This window comes from Condylura cristata, unplaced genomic scaffold, assembly GCF_000260355.1.
Source record: "Condylura cristata isolate star-nosed mole 26May11 unplaced genomic scaffold, ConCri1.0 scaffold00029, whole genome shotgun sequence".
NCBI classification, from domain to species: Eukaryota; Metazoa; Chordata; class Mammalia; order Eulipotyphla; family Talpidae; genus Condylura; species Condylura cristata.
The window spans coordinates 21,409,460-21,431,274 of NW_004567130.1; the positions used below are offsets into that span (position 1 = coordinate 21,409,460).

The window sequence follows — 21,815 nt, forward strand, 5'->3', positions numbered from 1 at the left end:
TGGTGAATCCTCTCACCACCCCTGCACCTCTGGCCTGTACCCCAGTTCTGTATGCATAAATAAATATTTTAAATTTTTCTAATTAAAAAAAGTTACAAAGAAAATCTTTACTTTCAGAGTTTTTTTTTTACTTATCTTAATTTAAAATCACTGGCAGGGCCTCCCTGGTGGTAGAAGGGCTTAAGTCTTAGCACAATGAAGCTGTTGCCAGCCACTGCAGCACAAGTTTGAACCCTGGCCAGGAGCTACCCACATAGCACAACAGACATCTCCTGTCTCCCTGCTGCTCCCCTCAGCAGTGTATTTCAGTCAGTCTACCTGTTCTGCTCCCCACTCTGTCTCTGGTGAATCCTCTCACCCTCCACGCCTCTGGTCTACACCCCAGCTCTTGTATGCATAAATAAATATCTAAAATAAATAAATAAACAACAAATGTCCCATTCTTTTGGCAGATGTTGACACAGGGAAGGCTGTGTTTGAGAGGGGGAGGGGGATCTCTACCTTCTGCTCAATTTTGCTGTGAATAGGCACTGAAGTCTAAAGAAACAATGAGTATAAACTGTTGGAGTCCTGTGGGACCTTTCAGCAATTAAGTACATAAAGTGATTACAGCATAATGAATGCAGCCTCCCCTGGGTGTGGCCAAGACATCCTGACAGCGGCTTCAGGCTTCTGCTCTCCTCTGCAACCCTTTCTCTCCCCTAACAGGTGCCGGCGCCCACTGTGCTCTGAGACTGTCCTCATATACTCTTGCTTTCTTCTGCTTGATCTTCCCCCAGGTTGTCTTCTGCATACTGGATCCTGTCTTCGCAGCAGAGAACCAAGGTGGAAGAGTAGGTGTTAGGGAAAACCTGGAAAAGTGGTGTAAAAGGTAGTACAATGGGTTTTGGACTGCATCATGGCAAGAAGACCCCATCCCAAGTGGAATGTGGGGCTGGGTAACGCCTGGCACAAGGACACTAAAGAGGCCACTTCTAGCATCCTGGGGAAATAGCCCAGTGGAGGAAAATGCCTGCACACCTGATGACTCAGGTATTGAAGGATTGGAGAAACACTGCTTGTGGCGGTGGCGAACTGGCTGGGCATTACTGACGGACTGATGCTCTATTGGGGACCAAGACACTCGAGGGTCCTTGGATCTCGGAGGAAAAGACGTTCACAAAGCACCAGAATAAACTAGCAACATCGTTCATTAGGCGATGAGGGGACAGAGCACCGCAGGAGTCTCAGAAAGGGGGAGTTGCCCCACACTAAAGCAGCAGGATTTTAAAGGATTTTCCTCTCTTGGGGGGCCGAGGTCTCTTTTAGTCATGCATACCTTGCTCTCACCATACCTCCCACTTTTGGACTAATTGCAACTCCCCCTCTCCTTCTTTCCTGTGAGTGCTGGAAAAACTGTGTTAAAAGACTCCCCAGACCAGGCCCTCCCTGGTGGCGCAGCGGGTTAAAGCAAGGCACTGTGAAGCTGGCCGGAGCCACTGGCAGCTCCTGCAGCAGGAGTTCGACCTGTGGCCGCGGGGGTGACCCATATGGCGCAGAGACCTCTCCTTTCCGGCCCGCTGCTCCCTCAGCAGTGCGTTTCAGTCCATCTGCCTGTCCTGCTCCCCGCTCTGTCTCTGGGGAGTCCTCTCAGCCCCTGCACCTCTGGCCTGTGCCCTAGTTCTTGTGTGCATAAATAACTAAATCTTTTGAAACAAAACAAAACTTCCCAGACCACCTGGGTCTGCTCTTTGGAGCTTCCAAAGAGGCCCTCTGGCCTCCAGGGGGAGCGGGCACAGCTGAGGAGCAAATGCAAGATTTAGTGCACCTGAGCTGGAGACACCTAAATGCTTAGCCGGTGCGGGCTTGCTGCACTCCGGTCAGCCCTAGCTGAGGCAACCGCGCAGCACAGGGAAGGGAGACATTGGGGCATGTCCCCACGCTCTCAGAGTGCAGCGGTGCCCAGCCCACTGTTAAGAGCTAGCACTGCCCCTCAGGCTGGAAGACACTGCAGAACCTGTCTGACAAAGTGACAGATTTCTCCCCAGGAGTCCCACCCCCTCTCTTGTCCGCCAGGCTGAGAGCTAGCGTCCAATCCCAGCACGACCTGTGGAGACCTTGGGGCCTGGTAAAGAGCTCCGGCATTCATTTGGAGCTTCCCAGAGGGTGTCAGTAGGAACCAAGGGAGGTCCTGGGATTGTGAGTCTCAAACTGGATGAGCAGGAATTCACTGACTTGGGACACAGGACTTCACCTCCTGGCAAGGATCTCAAGGAGAGCCAGTGTGACTCTTAGGAAGCCCAGAGGAGAGTGAGCTGCCCTGAATGACGTGGAAGTTTCTGGACTGCTGTGGTAACTGGTAGAGGAAGGAACAGCGAGACTCGGCATGATCCAGCAACTCCCTTTGGGCATGTAGCCGAAGGAAGTTACACTAGCTCGAGGAGACAGCTGCACCCCTGTTCACAGCAGTCCTGGTGCCAAGTGCTCAGAAATGGCAACAGTCTGCATGATTATTGATGAACAGATGAGGAAATGTGACGTGTATGTAACACATATAGTGTGCATTAAGTGCTCTCTATCTAGTGTATTGTACTTGTATAGCATGTGATATTATATTATGTGGTGGAATATTATTTAGCCATGAAAACAAGGAAATTCTACCATTTGGGGGACTCCCTGGTGGGCTTAAGGGGTTAAGTCTCAGCACTACCACTGCAATCACCCACTGCGATGGCTTTAGTCTGACCCCCCGCCAGGGAGGGACCCCCAGGGCGCAGCTGACCTCTCCTGTCTCCCTGCTGCTCCCCTCAGCAGTGTGTTTCAGTCCATCTGCCTGTCCTGCTCTCCGCTCTGACTCTGGTGAATCCTCTCACCCCCAACACCTCTGGCCTGCACTCCAGTTCTGCTAGGCAAAAATAAATAAGTAAAATCTTTAAAAAATAAAACGCAATAGTGGCCAGGTGGTGGTGCTGAGAATAATGAGTGCAGGGAACTGAATTTACCCTAAAAATCAGTAATATTGGAGGGACAGCCACAGGGAGTCACCACGCAGAGGACATACACAAGTAGAAACGGTCGATAATTGTGGCTTAAGTTTACAATCAAAACGAGTCTGGACTGGAGGAAGAGGAACCCAAGGGAGTCACCCTAATAAAAAGTCAGTGATGCCTGGCTTCATTTCCAGACCTGAGTCAAATTTCAGGTCTAGAATTCATTGCGTGAAGAGGGGGCTGGGTCCTGAGGAAGACGGTCCCTGCAACGCTAGGGGAGAGCGTGTCCACTGAAAGGACTCTTGGCCACTCCTCAAAGGAAGCGGTCTGTTCAGGTGTGCATTGAGGAGAGGGGAGCCTACCCAGACGTTTCAGGGACTATAGGACACAGAATCTGAAATGGTCATACAGACCCTCCTTTAAAGTTGGGGCATATAAGGGCCCTCCCTGGTGGTGCAGCAGGTTAAAGCGCAGCACTGAGAAGCTGACTGCAGCTGCCTTAGTGCGGGTTCAATCCCCGAGCCTGGGAGTGACCCATGTGGCCCAGCAGACCTCTCCCGATCTGCCCGCTGCTCCCCTCAGCAGTGTACTTCGTCAGTCTGCCAGCTCTGTTCCCAGAGACTTTGTCTCCACCAGAGACTTTGTCTCTGGTGAAGCCTCTCACTGCCCCCGCACCTCTGGCCTGTACCCCAGTTCTGTGTGCACAAATAATCTTTAAAAAAATAATAAAGCTGGGGCATGTAGTGGTAGAGGGAGAAGGTAATAAATGGACTCACGTCTGACTTATAAGTAGGTCCAGTGGAAAATAGCCAACTTCAGGTAACTATTTTGGATTGCTAACAAGCGTAAATATTCAAGAAATCTGGTAAAATAACCATTTCAAAATGGGAAAAATAAAACTCAAAACCAAGTAGATCGAGGGAGACTCTGGACACCCCTCCCTGGTGGTCATTGTTCTAGTTCCCAAGAATAGAAATTGTTGGTGGAACCAAGTCCGCTCTTTGGTCCTTGGCCTGAGGACTAAGAGCTGCTGTTCCAGGGAAGGCTAACACGGTGGTCCTGCGGAAGGTTCTGGCACTCTTCTCTCAAAGTTGTCAAATCCCCTCTGCAAAATGCTGAATCAAAACCAAAATCAAATCCTGGGGTGGAGGACTGTGAAGACTGAGGCTACCGTAAAAGATCTAAAGGACATCAGGTTTTTAATTAAATCTCTTTTGATCACTCTAAGTTTCTTATGGACAGGTTTTACAGCACTTATCACATCACTTTGCTACGTTTTCACGTTCTGTGTACTTCTCATATTCAACATCTTGATTCAAACAAAGTTATCTCACAATGTAAAGTCTGTGCAATTATGCCAGACCATGGAGTTATCTTAATCTCACCACTGACTGCTTTTCTCAGAAGTTCTTTTTTGGGGCATTTTATTATATATTATATTTAATAATATGTTTATTTTTATATCATTTTGTGCCTTTTCCCATCTCAGTTGTAATTCCCATGGGTTTCCCATCACCAAATCACCCGTGTGTCATCACCAAAGTCCAGTGCATTTCCCTCCCACCAACACTGGCTTTTAATCTCACTGGGATTTGGATCCAAAGTTACCATCTTCCCCACCAACAAAATGTAATCAGCTTCATATTTGCCTCTACTACCATCAGAATGACCCTGTAGTAAATCATGTTAAATGATTAACATCTTCTGGGGAAACCCGTTCTGTGGGAATTCCTAAGTCAGCTTTTAAAGACCTTTGTGCTATTCTTACGTCAGTGGTATCATTTCTTTCTCATTTTTTAATTAAAAGGTTTTACTTATTTATTTCTGCATAGAAGAACTGGGGTGTAGGACAGAGGACTCACGAGAGACAGGGTGGGGAGCAGACCAGGCAGATCGACTGAGATGCACTGCTGAGGGGAGCAGCGGGGAGACAGGAGAGGTCTGCTGCGCCCTGTGATCACTCTGGTCTTAACCCCTAGGCCACCAGGGTGGCCCCTTCAACGGTATAAATTTCTTCAAATTCTCCTGGGTGACTCCATGGATAACTGCAAGTATTAGTGAAGCAGTCTGGGAAGGGAAGTTTCCATCTTAGCTGTAGTTGTCACTTACTTTCCATGCTGAGTAAGATCCTTAAGGTTTAATGAAATGAACATTCCTCACTTCCATGCAGGTGACAATTCATTTCAGTTCTAGGTCCGATTTTATTGTCATTTTTATCAATAAGAATGCATGTCACTGCCAGAAACTGAATCTGTTGCTCATCAAAATCGTCAGTGATTGTTTCAGGCCTTGTCCACGTGTCTGTCTTGTCATAAGGAGCCTACTCTGGCGGTGGCAAAGGGCCCAGTGGCAACAGCAACAACGCAGAACTTACGCGTGTCCCTTTAGGGGCTGGAGGTCAGCACAGGTAATTCTTCCCAAGGTTTCCTTTCTCACGTTGGCATTTTCCAAGTGGCTACGTGGGAAGGTGCGAACTTGGCCTTTCCTCTGCAGGCGTTTTGCCCTGTGACTGGAAACAGTCCCTCCAAAGGAAACAAGGTGCTGTCGTCCAGACAGGCCAGCGGGTCAGGACGCAGCCCTGCAAGCTGGCCACAGCCGCTGCAGCGCGAGTTCGATCCCGGCCCCTGTGACTTCGAGACGCAGCTCCGGTATTCCAGGGCCCTTCCCGAAACCACTCTAGTGACTGCTTCATTTTTCTTTCTCCGCGTTCCGGAGACACACAGCACTGACCAACCATTTGCCCCTCATTAGTTCAGCCAGTATCTGTGGCGTGCGAGCATGTGCTGGAATTCACTGCCACCGCGGGAGCAAGCCCACAGCAAGGACTTAATGCGACGCGTGCAGTCACAGCTCCCACCCCGTCCTGGAACGTGTTCTTCTCCACTACCCTTGTTCTTTAGTTCTGGTCCTTTCCTGGGCCTCTGTGTTCAGCAAACCCTATCACAACTCCACGGAATCATCAGCACTTTAAACGTGAAGGTATCTGGCAACTTGATTTCTTCCTGTGTCATTCTAATTCCTCTTCTAAAGCATAATTTCCGCCCAAACTAGGCGTATGGATTTTTGTCTATATTTAGCTCTCGGTGTTTTGTTCGCCTCCTCTCCTCTGCCCTCCTGTTCTGTTTCATTTGCTCTTCACATGTCTGTTCCCTGGGGGAGGTGCCTAAGTGGAAGGACACACACACACCTCTCCCTTAAAACACTGTCAGGTCCCTTATAATGACAATGCTTTTTTTTTTTTTTAAAGATTTATTTATTTATGCACACAGAACTGGGGTACAGACCAGAGGCTCAGGGGCGGTGAGAGGCTTCACCAGAGACAGAGTGGGGAGCAGAACAGGCAGATCGACAAAGTCCACTGCTGAAGGGAGCAGCGGGCGGGTCAGGAGGGGTCTGCCACGCCATGTGGTCACCTCCGGGGCAGGCAGGGATCGAACTCATGTGGAAGCAGCTTTAGATTTTCAGTGCTGGGCTTTAACCCACTGCGCCGCCAGGGAGGACCTTTTTTTTTTTTTTTTTTTTTTTAAAGATTTATTTATTTGTGCACACAGAACTGGGGTACAGGCCAGAGGTGCAGAGAGGTGAGAGGCTTCACCAGAAACAGAGCGGGGAGCAGAACAGGCAGATGGAGGAAGCACAGTGCTGAGGGGCGCAGCGGGGAGACAGGAGAGGTCTGCCGTGCCCTGGGGGTCACCTCCGGGGCAGGTGGGGATCCAACTCCCGCTGCGTCCCCAGGGAGGCCCATGTTGACATTCTTGACCTCTTGGTTATGCTGCAGAACACAGCCGCTCTCTAAACGAGGCAGACTGCTGGTCCCAGGGAGTGACTCCTGGAGGAGCCCGCTCTGGCTGGCGGGGGTGGTTTGGGGGGTCGTCGGGTGCTAGGGCGCTCTCTGTCCTCACCTGCCTTCCTGAGCGCATCAGCTTTTCTGCGGATTGTTCTTCTCGTGGCAACCGACCCAGACAAGGAATGCGCACCCCCTCACAGCCCCTCAGGGAGGACCTCTTCTGTGGCCACTGGTCAGCCTCCCCTCGTGCCTCATGGACCACCACTGGCCACAGGCTCTTCATGCCAGTATGGGGTGTGGGGCCGGCAGGCCGGGCCTGGCCATATGCTCACACCCACCTACTCACCCTTCACTTTTTTTTAAGATTTATTTATTTATGCACACAAGAGCTGGGGTACAGGCCAGAGAAACAGTGGGGGAGGGGTGAAAGGATTCACCAGAGACAGAGAGGGGGCAGGACAGGCCAACCTACGAAGTCTACTGCTGAGGGGAGCAGCGGGGAGACAGGAGGAGTCTGCTGCACCCTCTGGATCACTCCCCAGAGTGACTGGGACTGAACTTGTGCGGCCGTTGAGTTTTCAGATTCTGGAGTCCCTGAGGTAATACCCTAAAGTCTCCTTCCAGCTCCAGGCCTCCCTGTCGTGTAACAGGTCAGAGTGCAGCACCGTGAAGCCGTACACAGCCCCTGCAGCACGAGTTCGATCCCCGGCCAGGGAGGGACCCACAGGGCATGGCAGACCTCTCCTGACCTGCCCGCTGCTCCCCTCAGCAGTGTGCTTCATCCATGGGCCTGTTCTGCTCCCCGCTCTGTCTCTGCTGGACCTTCTCAAACACCCACCTCTGGCCTGTACCCCAGTTTTGTATGCATAAATAAATAAATCTGAAGAAAAAAAAAACAAATAGGAACTTTAAAAAAGAAAGAAAAAAAAGGATCAGCAGTTCAAACACTATGATGTCTCAAAATTTTCTAGCAAGACAGGTCAAACAGAGCGGCTACAATAATCTAGGTCTTCCCCGGGCCCGAGGGAGCCTGGCTTTCCTCCCAGCGCGGCAGAGGCCGGTCTCGCTCTATTTAGCTTCCCGGTTGGTTTCAGACTCAGGGAGAACCGGGATCGGGAACGGGCGTTGGTCCGTAAGCCGGCCCTGGAAGGCCTGCATATTTTTCAAGAGGCAGGAGGGAGGCCACAGAGGTGGCTTCAGGCGGGGGTAGACCCCCTGGGACCCACCTCCCGGCCGTGTCTCCAGCGAGCCGTCTAGCTTGCGCGGTCTCCCAGCACCTTCTCTGGGAGCCAGTTTGTCTGAACAGGGGTCATCCCAGGCCTGCAGACGGTGGCAGCAGAGATCTGAATTAAAAAAATTTTTTTTTCAAAGATTTATTTATTTGTGCATACAGAACTGGGGTACAGGCCAGAGATGCAGGGTGACGAGAGGCTTCACCAGAGACAGAGTGGGGAGCAGAACAGGCAGATTGGCGAAGCCCACTGCTGAGGGGAGCAGCGGGCACGTCAGGAGGGGTCTGCCGCGCCCTGTGGGTCACCCCCTGGCGGGGATCGAACTCGCACTGAGGCGGCTGCGGCCAGCTCGCAGCGCTGCGTCCTAACCCGCTGCGCCGCCAGGGGGCGCCGCTTTCCTCTTTGACAGTGCAGAGCGGAGAACAGCCTGACCGTTTCTGATGCCACCTCGCATCGGCTTAGAAGACTGTGAACTAGAGTCTGCTCCTCTCTTGCGGTGACTAGTCACAGCCTACAGACAGGCAAAGACAGGTTGGCCGCAGTTCTGCCAGCCACGCTGGGCGGGTACCGCTGTGGGGGCGTCTGTAAAAGGCGGGGCGAGCGCCGTCGTCCTGGAGGCCACGGGGGGGCTCCCCACCTGCTCGGCTCCGGCCTGCCTGGGGCCAGCCGCAGCCTCTGGCCGCTCTGGGCCTCCGTCAGCACCGCGGGCTTCTCCGTGCTGCACTGGCGTGGTTCTTGGGCATCTGTTGTCCAGTCTCGCCGCCTCAAGCCCAGCTCCAAAGGGCAGTGCGCGGTGAGTGCGAGGCGGCGCCGGGGCCTGGCCGCCGGCCGGCGGGGAGAACAAGGCCGGCAGGAGGGAACCGCTCCTGCTGCTCGCTGTCCCCGTTTGTCGTCCGCACCCACATGCTGGCCGGCCTGCCAGTTCTACAGCTTGGACTTGTTGGTTCAGAGAAACCAAATCCTTTAAAAACTGTGTTTCCGCACTCCCTGTGAAGTGATACCCAGAAGCATGGGTCACCCCTCAAAGCTCGGCTCTTGGCTCTCAATCAAGGGCTCACCCTGGCTTTCTCAGATCTGAAAAGCCCAGCTCGGCCCCTGGGTGAGTGGCACGTGGCTAAAATTAGCCTGGCCATCTGCTGAGACAGCAGCTGGGCTATTCTGAGTCCCAGCAGGCCTGCTGGAGGTGGGGCTGGAACCGGGGGAGCAGAGTCGGAGGCCGGTCTCTGCAGACGAGGTGGACTGGACAGGGAGAAGGAAGCCGCGCTCGGGAGCGGCGTGGTCACGGGCGTCCCAGACGGCCAGTCGGGCACACAGCTCCCCTCGGCGCCCAGGACTCTTCTTCCCCAGTCAGGGGCCTTTGCATCTATCCTGTTTCTTGCTGTTTTTGTTTGTTTACGCAAGCTGGACCTTGCTGTTTACAGACTCCAACCCCAGCAAAGTCACTGTCTGGGACTTAAGCAATCATGGCTGAGATGCGCCTTGGGGCTTATCAAGTGCTTTATGGGGATTAGCGCCGATGTCCTCAGAACAACTCAGAGGTGGGTACCAGAAGACTGCAGGGCTCAGGCTGAAGAGGGCTGGTTCAAGGGCCCAGGTGGGCCTCCCTGGTGGCACAACGGGACGAAGCGCAGCACTTTGCAGCCACTGCAGCACGAGTTCAATCCCAGGGCAGGGAGTGACCGCAGGCATGACCACAGGGCGCGGCCACTGAGCCCTCAGCAGTGTACCTTGTGGATTTGCCTGTTCTGCTCTCTGCTCTGTCCCTGGTGAAGCCTCTCACCCCCCCCCCCACCTGGGCGTGTGCCCTACTCTGCATCTATTTATTTTACTTATGCACACAGAACTGGGGTACAGACCAGAGGTGCAGGGCAGGGGAAGATTCACCAGTGGGGAGCAGGCCAGGCAGATTGCTGAAACCCACTGCTGAGGGGAGCAGCGGGGAGACAGGAGAGGTCTGCTATGCCCTGCGGACCGCTCCCTGGCCAGGGATCGAACTCACGCTGAAGTGGCTGCAGTGAGCTTCACAGTGCTGTGCTTTAACTCGCTGCGCCACCAGGAAACGCCCTAAACAAATCTTTAAAATAAAGTAAGATAAAGGGGCCAGACAGTGGGAAGCCGTGGCTCAGACACCCCAGCAACTTGGGGAGGTTTGCTCCTCTGCTCCTGAACCCTGTTTCCCTCCAAATCGGACCCCTTCTTTTCCAGAAGGGGACAGCAGTACCCGTTTAGAGTTGGCTGAACTACAGGGTAGGGGTTTGGGGGACAAACAGAAACCTACAGCAGGGAGCCACGTATGGAAGCAGGACTCCAGGTTCGGACACCGAGGCTCTGACCTCACCAGAGATCCCAGACTTGGCTCACCTGTGGCCAGTTAGCTGCTTGCTTCAACCCTTGTTTCTACAACTGAACCGCAAAGCCGTTACCTGTAACTGCCCTCTGTCCACCCCTCACTTCTGCCCTCAGCAGAACCGCGGCTGACCCAAGCCCTCACCTGGCCGAGGGCTCCGCGGTCTGTCAGTTTTGGGCTCCTGTCCCCCCATGCGCTCTCCTGCTGGCCACGCGAGAGCTAGAGAGCTAAGTGCGTAGGGCCCCTGGGCTCGACACTTCCCACCAGCAGTGTGGCCTTCTAGTCTGGCCGGGGACTCAGTGCCGCCTGCTAGGGAGGAACCCAGACAGCAGGGGCCGCCCCTGCCCCACGTCAGGGGAACCACTGTTGCGTCTTAGGGGACAATATGTATATTTTTTATTTTATAACAGGTATATTTTTGTATCATTTTGTACATTTTTTCCCCCCATCTCAATTGTAATCCCCGCGGGGACAATATTTTTTCCTAAGATTTATTTGTGCATACAGAACTGGGGTACAGGCCAGAGATGTGTGGGTGAGGACTCCCCGGAGACAGACTGGGGAGCAGAACAGGCCAACTAGCCAGCACACTGCTGAGGGGGCAGCGGGCGGGTAAGGGAGGTCTGCAGCGCCCTGGGGGTCACCTGCGGGCGGGGACTGAACCCGTGAAGCGCCTCCAGGGCACCTCCAGGCGGAGACCCAGCCTGGGCAGGGGCGTTAGTTTTACCTGCACGCTTTTTAGGTGCTGCCCTGACACGGCCTGAATTTTTGAAAAAGCAAACCAAAACGTGAGTGTGAAAACAACGATGGGGTTTCACGAGAACGCGGACTGAGAAGTGGGTATTTCCCTTTAAGAAGGAAATCCGTTTCGATCAGCCTGGGTGCCGGGCCTGTCAAGCAATCACGCCAACCTAAAAATACCTCGTTTAATCAGGCACCGTGAGGTAACTGCCATCCTCTGGCCGATAAGCAGTGAGGACTCAGCCCGCGGGACCCGGGGAGCCCGAGCCGCGCTGCAGAGCTGGTGACAGGAGAGTCCGGCTCCAGAGCAACGACGGCTTCACGGAAGCCGCGACACCCCGGAAGCCGCGGGCTCCCCGGAGTTTCTGCAGGGCGCGGACGCCTGAACCTGGGTTTGGGCGGCCTCAGGCCTGTGGCTGCAGGATGCAGCCGTGCGCACGCCGCACTGCCGCTGTGGCCCTCAAACGTGGCTCTGCTCTCCCATCCGTGATGGGGCCCGTCCTGTCCCCACCAACACCCAGGGGAGCGTCAGGTTTGAGGTCACTGTGGCCTGCCCTCGCCTTCTTTCCCACTTCCCTTCCACAGGAGGCAAGGAGTGCCTGGCCTTCGGGGACGCTGAAGGCCAATGTCCTCTCGGCTGCACACGCTCCTCAGGACGTGACAAGCTGACCGGAGCACCTCTGAGTGCTGAAGTGGCAGCCTGGGGCTTGCCCACTGGGGCCCCCGGACTCGGCCCCGGCCCCTGCAGCCTTTACGCATGCTGTGCTGTGAGGATGGAGCAGGCCTGTAGCCAGAAAGAAAGCAACACACCGACACCAACAGAGCCGCCTCCACTTTAATTGAGTCAGCAGTAGCCCTTGGGGGTGCAGCGAATTTTAACTGGAAGACAAAACAGCTCATAGGAAAGTCAAGAACTTCAAGTGCAGTTTTAATTTACTGCATCCTGAACATCCCGAGAGCCCCACATTCGTGTGTCTGGGAAGGAAAGCACTTTGTTTCTGAGAGTGAGCAGGTGCTGGAGCTCCTTCTGGTCTCCTCAGACCCTCACCAACAAAACAGAACAGAACAGAACAAAAACCACTAAAAGGGCTAACAAGAAATGCAAAATAAAAAAAGAAAACCTAAATAGTATGAAATTAGTTTTTATTTTTAACCTCAATATAAAGGCTTAACATTTCTCCAAAATCGAAACTAAGGATGAAAATAGGGTGAAGCTCTCTCCCGCGCCGGGGAGACCAGTAAGGCGGGCGCCTGGGCCGAGGGCGCTTCCCACAGCACTAGTCTAGCAAACAAACACCTCTCCCCAACTTCCCCATGGCGCCTGGCAGGCCCACAGGGCAGGGAAAGAAACAGCCCCACCCCAACGAACACAAACAAGGGCCTGGGAAGGGAGGGAAAGTGGCTAAGGTGACCAGTGTTCATCTGGAGCCCCCGGAGACCGAGACGGCGCTGCGGGGCGCTGCGGGGTCGGAGCGCCGCGTGTAGGCGTCTCGCAGCCGCCAGCGGCCACCTGGCCGTGGCGCGCTCACCACAGGGACGTCTTAAAATTGAATTTCAGCTTCAGCAGATACTTCAAATTTACCTGAGCAATATCGTAGACGATGTATCTGGAGGGGGAGCGAGTCAAGGAAGAAGAGGGCCCCAAGGGCAAAGGACGCCACCCCCACACCCACCTGGCGGACAGGGCGCCCCCCAGGAAGCACTCCCCAAGGGGGCCTCCGGGGGTCACCAGTGAGTGGCTCGCACGCTCCCTTACAAGGGAAAGGATACTCGTTATACAGGAGGCAGGTGTCGTTCACCCCGGAGGGGATCCCGGTTCCCAGGGGAACCTCTACACCGTCCATAGTAACACTCGCCGAAGGGTCAGGGGTAGTCTTGCCCAAACCTGTAAAGCGGTGACAGGTGTCGAAAATACTCCCGGTGCTGTATTTCACGGGGGGTCGGTGTGCTCCTCTCGCAGACACAGGGTCCCACGCGACCCTTCCCGAGCCGAGGCTGCAGCCTACTGCACTGAGTCCTCAGGTGTCAGGCGTCACCTTAATTCGCCTGAGGACCGGCGGCTATCCCCCTGCCGGGACACGTCTGCCGAGCAGCGCCCAAAGCAGTCGCTTCGACCTGGGGCCCCCCGGAGGTTCTCCCCCACACGCCCGGGAAGAGGCCCCTCGGCCGCAGAGCAAGTGCTGGGTTAGAGCTCAAGCCCACGGCGCTCCCGGCGCTGGGCCGCGACTCAGCGGCACACAGGTCACTAGCACAGCCGGGAGTGGCGTGACATGTCCAAGCCCTGGCAGCTAGCAACAGGGAGGCCACCTTTGGGGAGCAGCCCTCTGCCCGTGCCCCCGGCGCGCAGCGGCTCCGAAGACACCGTACCTTTGACGCTGTGCTTGCCCTTGGGTAGCTTGCTGATGTGCGAAGCGTGCTTCAGTTCATACCTGGTCAGAGAGGCCCAGCGGCCCAGCCAGTCAGAGAGCGGACGCCCACGGGCCCGTCCACCTCCCGTCCCCTCCCGTCCCGGAGTCAGAAGGGGAAGGAGCGAATCTTCTTGAGCAGAGCTTGTGCCACTGGTCCCTGCTAAGGGCCATTGGCAAGGGCAGCCCTGCTCAGGGAGGCTGCCTGGGAGGTTCCTGTGTGCTGCACAGCCCCCGGGCCCTCCCTCCGGCTACTACAGGCCAGTTACAGGTGACGCGACCCAGACGGACGGTCCATCCAAACCGGGCCACGATTTCTCTGTGGGGGACGTGGAGCGGGAGCAAGATTCCATTTGGCCCCCGCTGAGGTCACAGTAAGAGCTCACCACCAGCAGGGGTGGCGGGGTGGCCTGGCCCTTTACGCCGCTTAGCCGACCGGTCACAGAGCGGACAAAGAACGGGCACGGCCAGTCCGAGACCCGGGGGTCCTCGGGCTCTGTGAGCACGACGGTCTTCACCTCGCTCGCTCGTCCGAACTGGCTTCTGCTCGCCACCCCTCACGGGCGCGGCCTGGCCGAGGGCACAGAAGTCCCGGGCTCTCCCCAGCCAGGGGGTCCTCGCAGCGCACCCCAGGCACCCGCACGCGCCAGCGGCCGCGGCCAGCCTCACTCACATGTTTCCGAGGGCAACTTCTCCCAGCAGGATCAAGCCTATCGGGTCTCCCTGAGACGTGTGGCAGTAGTTGGCGCTCTTGGAAACCATGTCAGCGAAGTAGATTCCTTTGCCGAACATGTAGCCCGTCTGGAGGGTTGGAAAGGGCAGAGAGCCGTGCTGACGGGCACCGGCGGCGCTGCCCGCTCACTAACCCCGAGCAGGGTGGACTGCCCGCTCGGCGCCGTGCCCGCCGCCAGCCCAGCACGGGGCGCCGAGGCTTGGGCTGGTAAGGGGCCAGGCCGTCCAGCCCCCACGGGCTGGGCAAGAGCCTCATGGACCGCTGCGGAGGCCGCGCCGGCGAGGGCACGCTCCCCGAGGGCGAGGGCCCCAGCGCCGGCTCCCTGCTTGCCACCACAGAGAAGGGCCCGAAGAGCCGGCTCTGAGGGTCACTTCTACGGTCCAGCAAGCGCCGCCGCCGCCCCTGCGCCCGGCCACGGGGCTGTTCACACGTGGACACAAGCCTTCCCGCCATAGCAGGGAGTGCGCACGTGCTCGCCAGGGCTGCAGGGACGTCCCCCGCGGACACGACCGCCGACCGCAGGGCCGCCTCCGAGCCCGCCCAGGCCGGACCTACCACAGGCGCTTCCGGCGGCGCTATGCGCAGCCCCTGGGACAGGATCCCGGCGAAGTTGGTGGTCCTGGACCCGTGCCACAGCAGCCTTCGGTTATGCAGCTGCCTGAAGGGCTTGTAGCGCTGGCTCTCGCCCTCACGCTCTATCTTGAAGATCTGAGGGGGACGGGAAACGAAGGAGAGCTGAAGGAAGCCGAGCAACCGCCCACAGCCGGGCCACGACCGGCCGCAGGCCCCACGGAGCTCACACCGTGAGCCAGGGAGCAGCCCTGGCACTTTGCTTTGGGCTTCGGTGGCGTTTCCCACTCTGAATCAAGGTTCTGGGGGGAAATGACCTTTCAAAAGCCACCCCAGAACCGCAGACTGGCAATTTCTGCTCAGCGCACGGCTCGTCTGCCCGCTGCGGGAGCGGCAGGAAGACGCCGAGCACACAGGCCGCGGGGCCAGGGAGGGGGCGCTCACATCGACGACCTCCAGGTCGTAGGCGTTGTGCGTGGTCGCGTGAGTGTTCTTCACGTACTTCCTGATGGTCTCCGCCTCTTCGGAGTCTTTGTCCACCACCTGGAAGAGCGGCGGCGTGAGCAGGGGCGGGAGACCGCAGGAGGCGCGGAGGCCAGGCCGGCCGGGCCGCGTCCAGGCCCAGCTCCCTGGGCACCGGCTCCAGCAAGGCGGTCACGGCGGGATCGCGGGTCTTTTGTCTTCCAGCTCGGGACTGGACTCACGGGGCTCTGTGACAGAGAGCTCGAGAACAAGGAGCTGCCCGCCGGGCCGGACAGGACGCCCAGCCAAGACTGTAAGCGCAACCTTGGCAGGTAGCGGTGTCGAGGCGGGGTGGATGCTACCGCCGGAATTCTTACCACAGATCTCCAAAAAGAGATCCAATCATATTAAGGGAAAATAAAACCTTCCGGTCAGGCCCCTCAAAAACCTGTCTGCACCAAATGGAGGCCCTGGCTTCGAAGCCCACCTCGCAGACAAGGGGCTCACCGGCGGGCAAAGTGCCCCAAGGTCCCCAGATGACCAGCAGCCCCCCGGGAGCTGCCGGAGGCTCCCTGCTGGGGTTGGGGCCGCTCTGCTCTCTCAGGAGCTCCTGGCCCGGGTGAGTCTCAGGGCCGTGGCCCTGGCAAAGGGCTGGGCACGGTGCAGCAGGGCAGAGCCTGGTACCTTAATGTCAGTCTTGAGCTTCTCATAGTTGACGTCCAGGGGGTCCTTGCTGCTGTCGTCAGACCCGCCTCGGAGCAGGCTGTAGGCCACCTCAATGTCCAGCAGGTTGTCCAGCATCTCCACCTTGGCCTGAGGGAAAAGAAAGAGCTGAGCGAGGAAGACTGACTTGCTACTTTGGGGACAGAATCCTGCAGGCAGACCCCCAGTCAGGGAAAGCCTGTCACTGCTGTCTGCAGGGAGCGCCCCCAGGGTTCCGGGGCACTGCGGGGGCATGGGTGGCCACCCAAGAGCGTGCTCCTCATGCACACTCAGGTCAGGAGTGGCCGGCCCATGGCCTCTTGGTCAGCGGGGAGGGCGATGCTCCTCTCCAGACTAAAGCAGCAGCGCAAGTCACACTTTACGTCCTGTAGCTGGAACCCCACTTCAGAAACAGGGGCCGCTGGCGGCTTTCCCAGCGCTGGCCCGGCCCCACGGATCACGACTGGCGTCAGAGGCTCTACGGGGTAGCGGCCAGGCCCCTCCCAGTGGCTACCTGCACGCCTTCGGCGTTGTTCAGGAGCGGAGGCTTCTTCATCCCAAAGTCGTGGGGGATCAGGGTGTAGAAGCGGTTGGAGAGGTCCAGGATCTGGGCGTCGCTGCTGCCCTGGGACACGGCCTGAAGGGGCCAGAAGGCACGGACTGAGGCGGCCGCTCCCAGTGCCCAGCGGTGGCTGGGCCTTCTTCCCAGGAGGGTGGGCACTGCGGCGGGGTTCAGAGGTAGCCAGTGACGGGAACTCTCAGAGCACCGTCCAGGGGCGCCACCCCCCTGAATTCACACTAGAGTGAATTCATGACAACCCTTGCCCCCCCCGGTCCCTGCTCTGCAGAATGGAATATAGCGTCTAGGTGGTGGGTTCATGCTGCTGTGAAAACTTTCCAAAACTTTTCATGACAAAACGCTTAAGGGAAAGAGACCCCGTGGTGCAAAATCTCCACCTCTGTCCCCCCATCTTTAATGCAGAGAATTCATTTTTCTTGCACCTGGAAGTTTTCCATCCAGGCTGCCAGGTGCAGCAAGGCTAACCCCGACTACGACCCCCCAGCCAGTCCCTCAGCACTGAAGGCTCCCCGTGAACACACGGGGAAGGGGGGCATGGGGGAGGCGGCACCTGGCTGGCACCTGTAGGTGGGGAGCCCCACGGCCACCACGGCCACCCTAGTGTCCCCTCAGGCCCATGAGGCGCGCTGAGCTGCAGCCGCCCGTACTGACGGAGACTCAAGCCCGCCCCCAGGGCAGCCAGAACTGGCCCCCAGGGTTCAGGGCCCCTTCTCCAGAGCAGCCAGAAGGGCGCTCGGCCCCAGTCACCTGAGCCCCGTCTCTGCACGGGCACACCTCCACCTGCACCCACCCAGGTGCGGCTCGGGGCTCAGGGAGCACGAGTCAAAGCAGGGACACCTTGACAGTTTTCTCCTAACTGGAGAATAAACTCATATGCAAAACAAAATCAACACGTTTGCGAAGTAGGGAGGACCAAGCGCTTCGCCCAGCTTGTAGGGAGCTGACGACCAAACTGCCGAAAACACCGGCCGCCCGTCACGAGAAGGCGGACGCCGCCGCGGACTGGACGCCGCGTGGCTCGGCAGTCGCTCACCTGCTGGACCTCACTGAGGATGGAGTACGCCGCCTGGATCTGCCGTTTGCTCAGTTTCCCCAGCGGCATCTTCTGGAGGTCAATCTGAGGGGACAGCAGGGGTTTGCCTTGAGTGCCTAGCACAGCACACGAGACAGCAGCTGAGCAGGCCCGGGCCCCGACCGGCTGGCCACAGGGGCACGGGGCGTTTTTCAAGAAGATGAACGACAAAGGCCCCCCATCTCTCCCTTTCCTCTTCACGCACCCACATTCTTTGCGCACCTACCCACAACTGTGCAAGCTCGTCACTCTGCAAGACCTATGCACCCCAGCGTGGCGGAGACAGTGCAGGCGAACCGGGCCAGCTCTCCACAGCACACCACGTGTCTCACGGGCCAGAGACCCCCGAGAAAGCATGTGCCCTGCCCCAGCGTTCCTGCGCCGTGCTGGGGCTGAAGGAGCCGTCAGCCATAACATCAAGCCCGGGGCCCTCCCTAGTGGCGCAACGGCTAACGCACAGCACTGTGAGGCCGCCGCAGCCCCTGCGCGAGTTCCATCCCCGGCCAGGGGGTGACCCCAGGACGCAGCAGACCCCTCCTGTCTCCCTGCTGCTCCCCTCAGCCGTGTGCTTTAGTCATTCTGTCTGTCGTGCTCCCCAGTCTGTGGTGAGTCCTCTTCTCTTACACCCCTGCACCTCTGGCCTATACTCCAGTTTTGTGTAGTAAATAAATAAATTTTTACAAAAAACCACACGGAGCCCAGTAAAGGCCCAAGGATAAAGCAACGAACTGCAATGACCTCATACTCCACCATGGCTTTCTTCATACTCTCCACGTCAAAGATCATCTTGATGAGGTCCTGCACCGGCGTGGGCAGCTTGGACTTGGTGCCAGGGTTAACCGTCAGCTTCTTCACGGCCTCTTCATCCTTAGGGAGAAAAAATAGTTGAGGCCCAAACAAACCAAGCCAAGGAGTGGTGACATTTGGGGGCGGATCCTGGCTGTGGATCAGGGATACAGGCTGGAGAGCCACCAGCGCAAAAGGGTGAGTGTTAGTCAGGGAGGCTTAACCTCCTCGCCTGCACAGAGACCCCGTGCTTATGTCGTCACTAACTCTACCCTGATGAGGAACCAGGTGCTATGGCCGAAGCTCAGGTTAAGGGAATCTGTGCGCTACCCCCGCTGTGTGAGAGGGCCCTTGAGACCGGTCCCCTCGCGGGCCTAGCACGCCCTCACCCAGGGCCACGATCCACTTTGTGGGGGTTTGTGGACAAAGGGAGTTGCCCTTTCTTTAATGCTCTTCTCCTATTGCCACCACGTGGTCTTCATCTTTACTCCGCTCGTGTTCCCATGTACTGGTGTGCTTTGTATGCTGAGCCAACCCCACTCCGGGAGAGCCCCACTTGGTCAGAGCACACAAATCCCAACAGATGGCTCAGTTCAACTTGCCGCTATTCCACCGAGATTCTGCATTTATGTCACAGGGCTGTGGCCCACTGCTGGCCTGTGATGCCCTGTCCAGTTCTGGCTTCAGGGCCATACTGCTTTCGTCCTGTGAGTTACTAAGCACGCGCTCCACTTACTGCGGAGTTTGCGAAGACGAGCAGTCAGTCGGCTGTGCCTGACCCTGACAGCGTCGTGCAATGCCGGGTGAGCGCACCAGGTGTCCTCCTTGTGCCAGGGTTAAACAGGGTAACAGCACTAAGGGCTTACCTGGCCATAGTCAATTTCCAGAGGGTAGAACTTTTTGGGGTGCTTGGTGAAGTTTTCGGAGTGCCAGGCGTTCCCCGTTTTCTCTTCATATAGCTTCGTAAAGTGCTCGACAGCGTCCTCCTTGGACGGCATCTGCTCCAGCTTGTTACTGCCAATCACGGTGCCCACACGGCCCCAGGACCTGAATATCCAGTACCTGGCGGGGGACGGGGTCAGACGTTACGTGGGGCTGCCTGCTCCTGGGGCATGAGTGAGCTTCCCCTCCTGCCGTATACGTGGGTGAGCAAGGAAGTCAAACGCCGCAGAGCGACACGACAGCTGGCACCTCGTTACCTCCCGTGACCGCAAGGATCAGGCAGGACAAGCCGGCGAAGCGCTCAAGTGTTGGTAAACACCCGGCATAGCGCCGAAGGACAGGCCTGGCAGCCGGGCTGAGGAGGAATCCTGGGGACTACAGACCTTGGTTCTCTGCACCAAACACAGCAGGTGCAACTGGGGTGTGGGCACTAGGGGGCCACGAACACTACTGATGTGGCCAGGAAGCGGCTGGCTCCACACACACACGGCCGGCACCTCCCGCCCTCGTCCACCCGGGGCACAGGCCGCACGCTCTCCAGGCTCTAGGTGCCTGCTGTCAGCTTGGGGTCAGGCAGCCTGTCGTAGTGCACACAGCTTAAGGCGCACAGAACACAGCCCCGTCGGGACCTCGCACAAACCCCAACTGCACGCAGCGTCAGGATGAAAGCCAGGACTTCCTGCCTACTTTGCAGAGGTTGACAAAATCTCAATTCCTTCTTCACTATGATTAGATCTAGTTTTCCAAAGGTCATGTTTTAAAATCGAGAGCCAGTTTTTGCCTTTTAAATCTCTGACAAAAGTCAGAAATAAACTCAGTAACAGTCCATTTCTTCAGGTTAAGTAGCCAGCCAGACTCCTCTCAGAGCAACTGGTTTTCATTTTAGAACCAAAGAGCTGAGGAAAAGCTAAGGAGGTGGGGGGAGCCCGCGCGGTCTCAGCCCAGGCTGCGCACACCGGGGCTTTCTGAGAGAGAATCCCCGGGGGCTGGGCCAGCGCGGGGCTTGCCGCTCGAGCAGGGCGGCCCGGGCAGCAGCCCTCCTGGCGGCCGGGCCCTGCCCCCGAGGCACCTGCTCTCCCGGTCATCCTCCAGCAGCTGCAGCTTGTAGTAGGAGTTGGTCCCTCTGGCGATGTCCACCAGCCCGAGGGTGGCGCTGAACACCTTCCCGCCTCTCTCCAGGACGTGCGCCGACGTTTCCAGACCTGCCGGAAGCCAAGCCCCTAAGCTCCTCTCCCAGCGTCGCCTGCGGCACAGGCCCCCGTCACCCGGGCACCGACGGTCAGGGGCGCCCCGGGAGACGAGTGCGCAGGTGGGGTGCGACAGGAGCCAGTCCCCCGGATGGACAGGGCGGCGGCGTGGCCCACTCTCCCACATTCTCCTGCTTACCAGAGTCGGGGTCAACGGCCGCTCCTCCTTTAAGGGTTAATTTCATTCTCTTTTCAGATTTGTTGAGCCCTTGAATGGTGAAGAAGTAAACAGGAAATAAGAAAAATTAAAAGGGGAAGGGGCTCCCCGGCGGCCCAGGGGCTGAGCCTCAGGCTGTCACTGCTGCGGCGGCGATAACCCACAGGGTGCGGCAGGCCTCCGGGTCGCCCCGCTGCCCCTCAGCAGTGTCTCAGCAGACCCGCCTGTTCTGCACCCCTTTGTTTCTGGGGAGCCCCCTCACCGCCCCCACCCCTTATGCACAAATTTCACACATAAATAAGTCTTTAAAAGAAAAGCTGCAACGGAGGAAAAAACCCGTGAGCCATCTCCACTGCTGTCATATGCCAACAGGCCCCTGCGTATCGCCTCCCTTCACCCCGAAGTCCCTGTCATTTTGAGCCCAGGGAACAGAGAATCGAAAAGTGGCCTGGGCAGCACCCAGAGACACTGCAGGGCACCCCAGAGACCCCACCCAGGCAGACTCGCAGGCCCAGAGCCCACGGCCAGCCATGGCCACCTGCATCCCTGGCTCCTGGCCCTCAGCAGCAGTCACCCGCGGCTCACCTTCCTCCTTGACGGGGCCCTTGCTCTTCTTGGAGAGCGCGCCCCCAGACTTCCCTTTCGGGGCCATTACTTCAACGGGCTCCACCTTCACCTCAGCACCCCAGGGGGCGAGGGCGTGGGCCGAGAGCAGCTCCTGCAGGCTCTTGGTGGAGGCGGCGGCGTCCCGGAGGAAGCCCTCGGACACCACCCGCACGTTGGCTCCCTTCAGCTCCTCCATCTTCTTGCTCATCTTTTCTACTTCCTCTGCTCCATCGAAAGGAAAGCAAAGGTGAGCGGTGAGATCGACACTGGACTCAGCCCCGCCGGCTGCTGCTTCCAGACCCCGCGCCCTGCCCGTGGCCTGCCCCTGCACAGCGTGTCTGGCTCTGCCCCTGCGGACGCCAGCCCTGTGCGGAGCGCGGCGCTCACGGTCACTGTGCAGCAAAGCGACCCTGCAGCGCACACACGACGCTTCCCTGGCCTAGGAGACGGCCAGTACGGCCCCCGGCACGGCCAGGC

At 57.6% G+C, this 21,815-nt stretch overlaps 1 protein-coding gene across 1 annotated transcript in view; it reads right to left on the reverse strand.

Moving 5' to 3' along the window:
- Positions 1-11,889: 11,889 nt before the first annotated feature.
- The window catches only part of PARP1 (poly (ADP-ribose) polymerase 1), a 44,833-nt gene continuing 34,907 nt past the window's right edge, over positions 11,890-21,815 (reverse strand). The window contains exons 13-26 of the mRNA XM_012730869.1: positions 21,318-21,688; positions 20,715-20,783; positions 20,398-20,530; positions 19,253-19,448; positions 18,339-18,467; positions 17,562-17,645; positions 16,463-16,585; positions 15,931-16,059; positions 15,229-15,327; positions 14,770-14,922; positions 14,155-14,282; positions 13,444-13,505; positions 12,847-12,961; positions 11,890-12,683 (exon numbers count right to left, since the gene is read on the reverse strand). Of these exons, the coding sequence (XP_012586323.1) occupies positions 12,602-12,683; positions 12,847-12,961; positions 13,444-13,505; positions 14,155-14,282; positions 14,770-14,922; positions 15,229-15,327; positions 15,931-16,059; positions 16,463-16,585; positions 17,562-17,645; positions 18,339-18,467; positions 19,253-19,448; positions 20,398-20,530; positions 20,715-20,783; positions 21,318-21,688 (1,873 nt within the window). The 3' untranslated portion in view covers positions 11,890-12,601. The remainder of the gene's footprint in view (positions 12,684-12,846; positions 12,962-13,443; positions 13,506-14,154; positions 14,283-14,769; positions 14,923-15,228; positions 15,328-15,930; positions 16,060-16,462; positions 16,586-17,561; positions 17,646-18,338; positions 18,468-19,252; positions 19,449-20,397; positions 20,531-20,714; positions 20,784-21,317; positions 21,689-21,815) is intronic.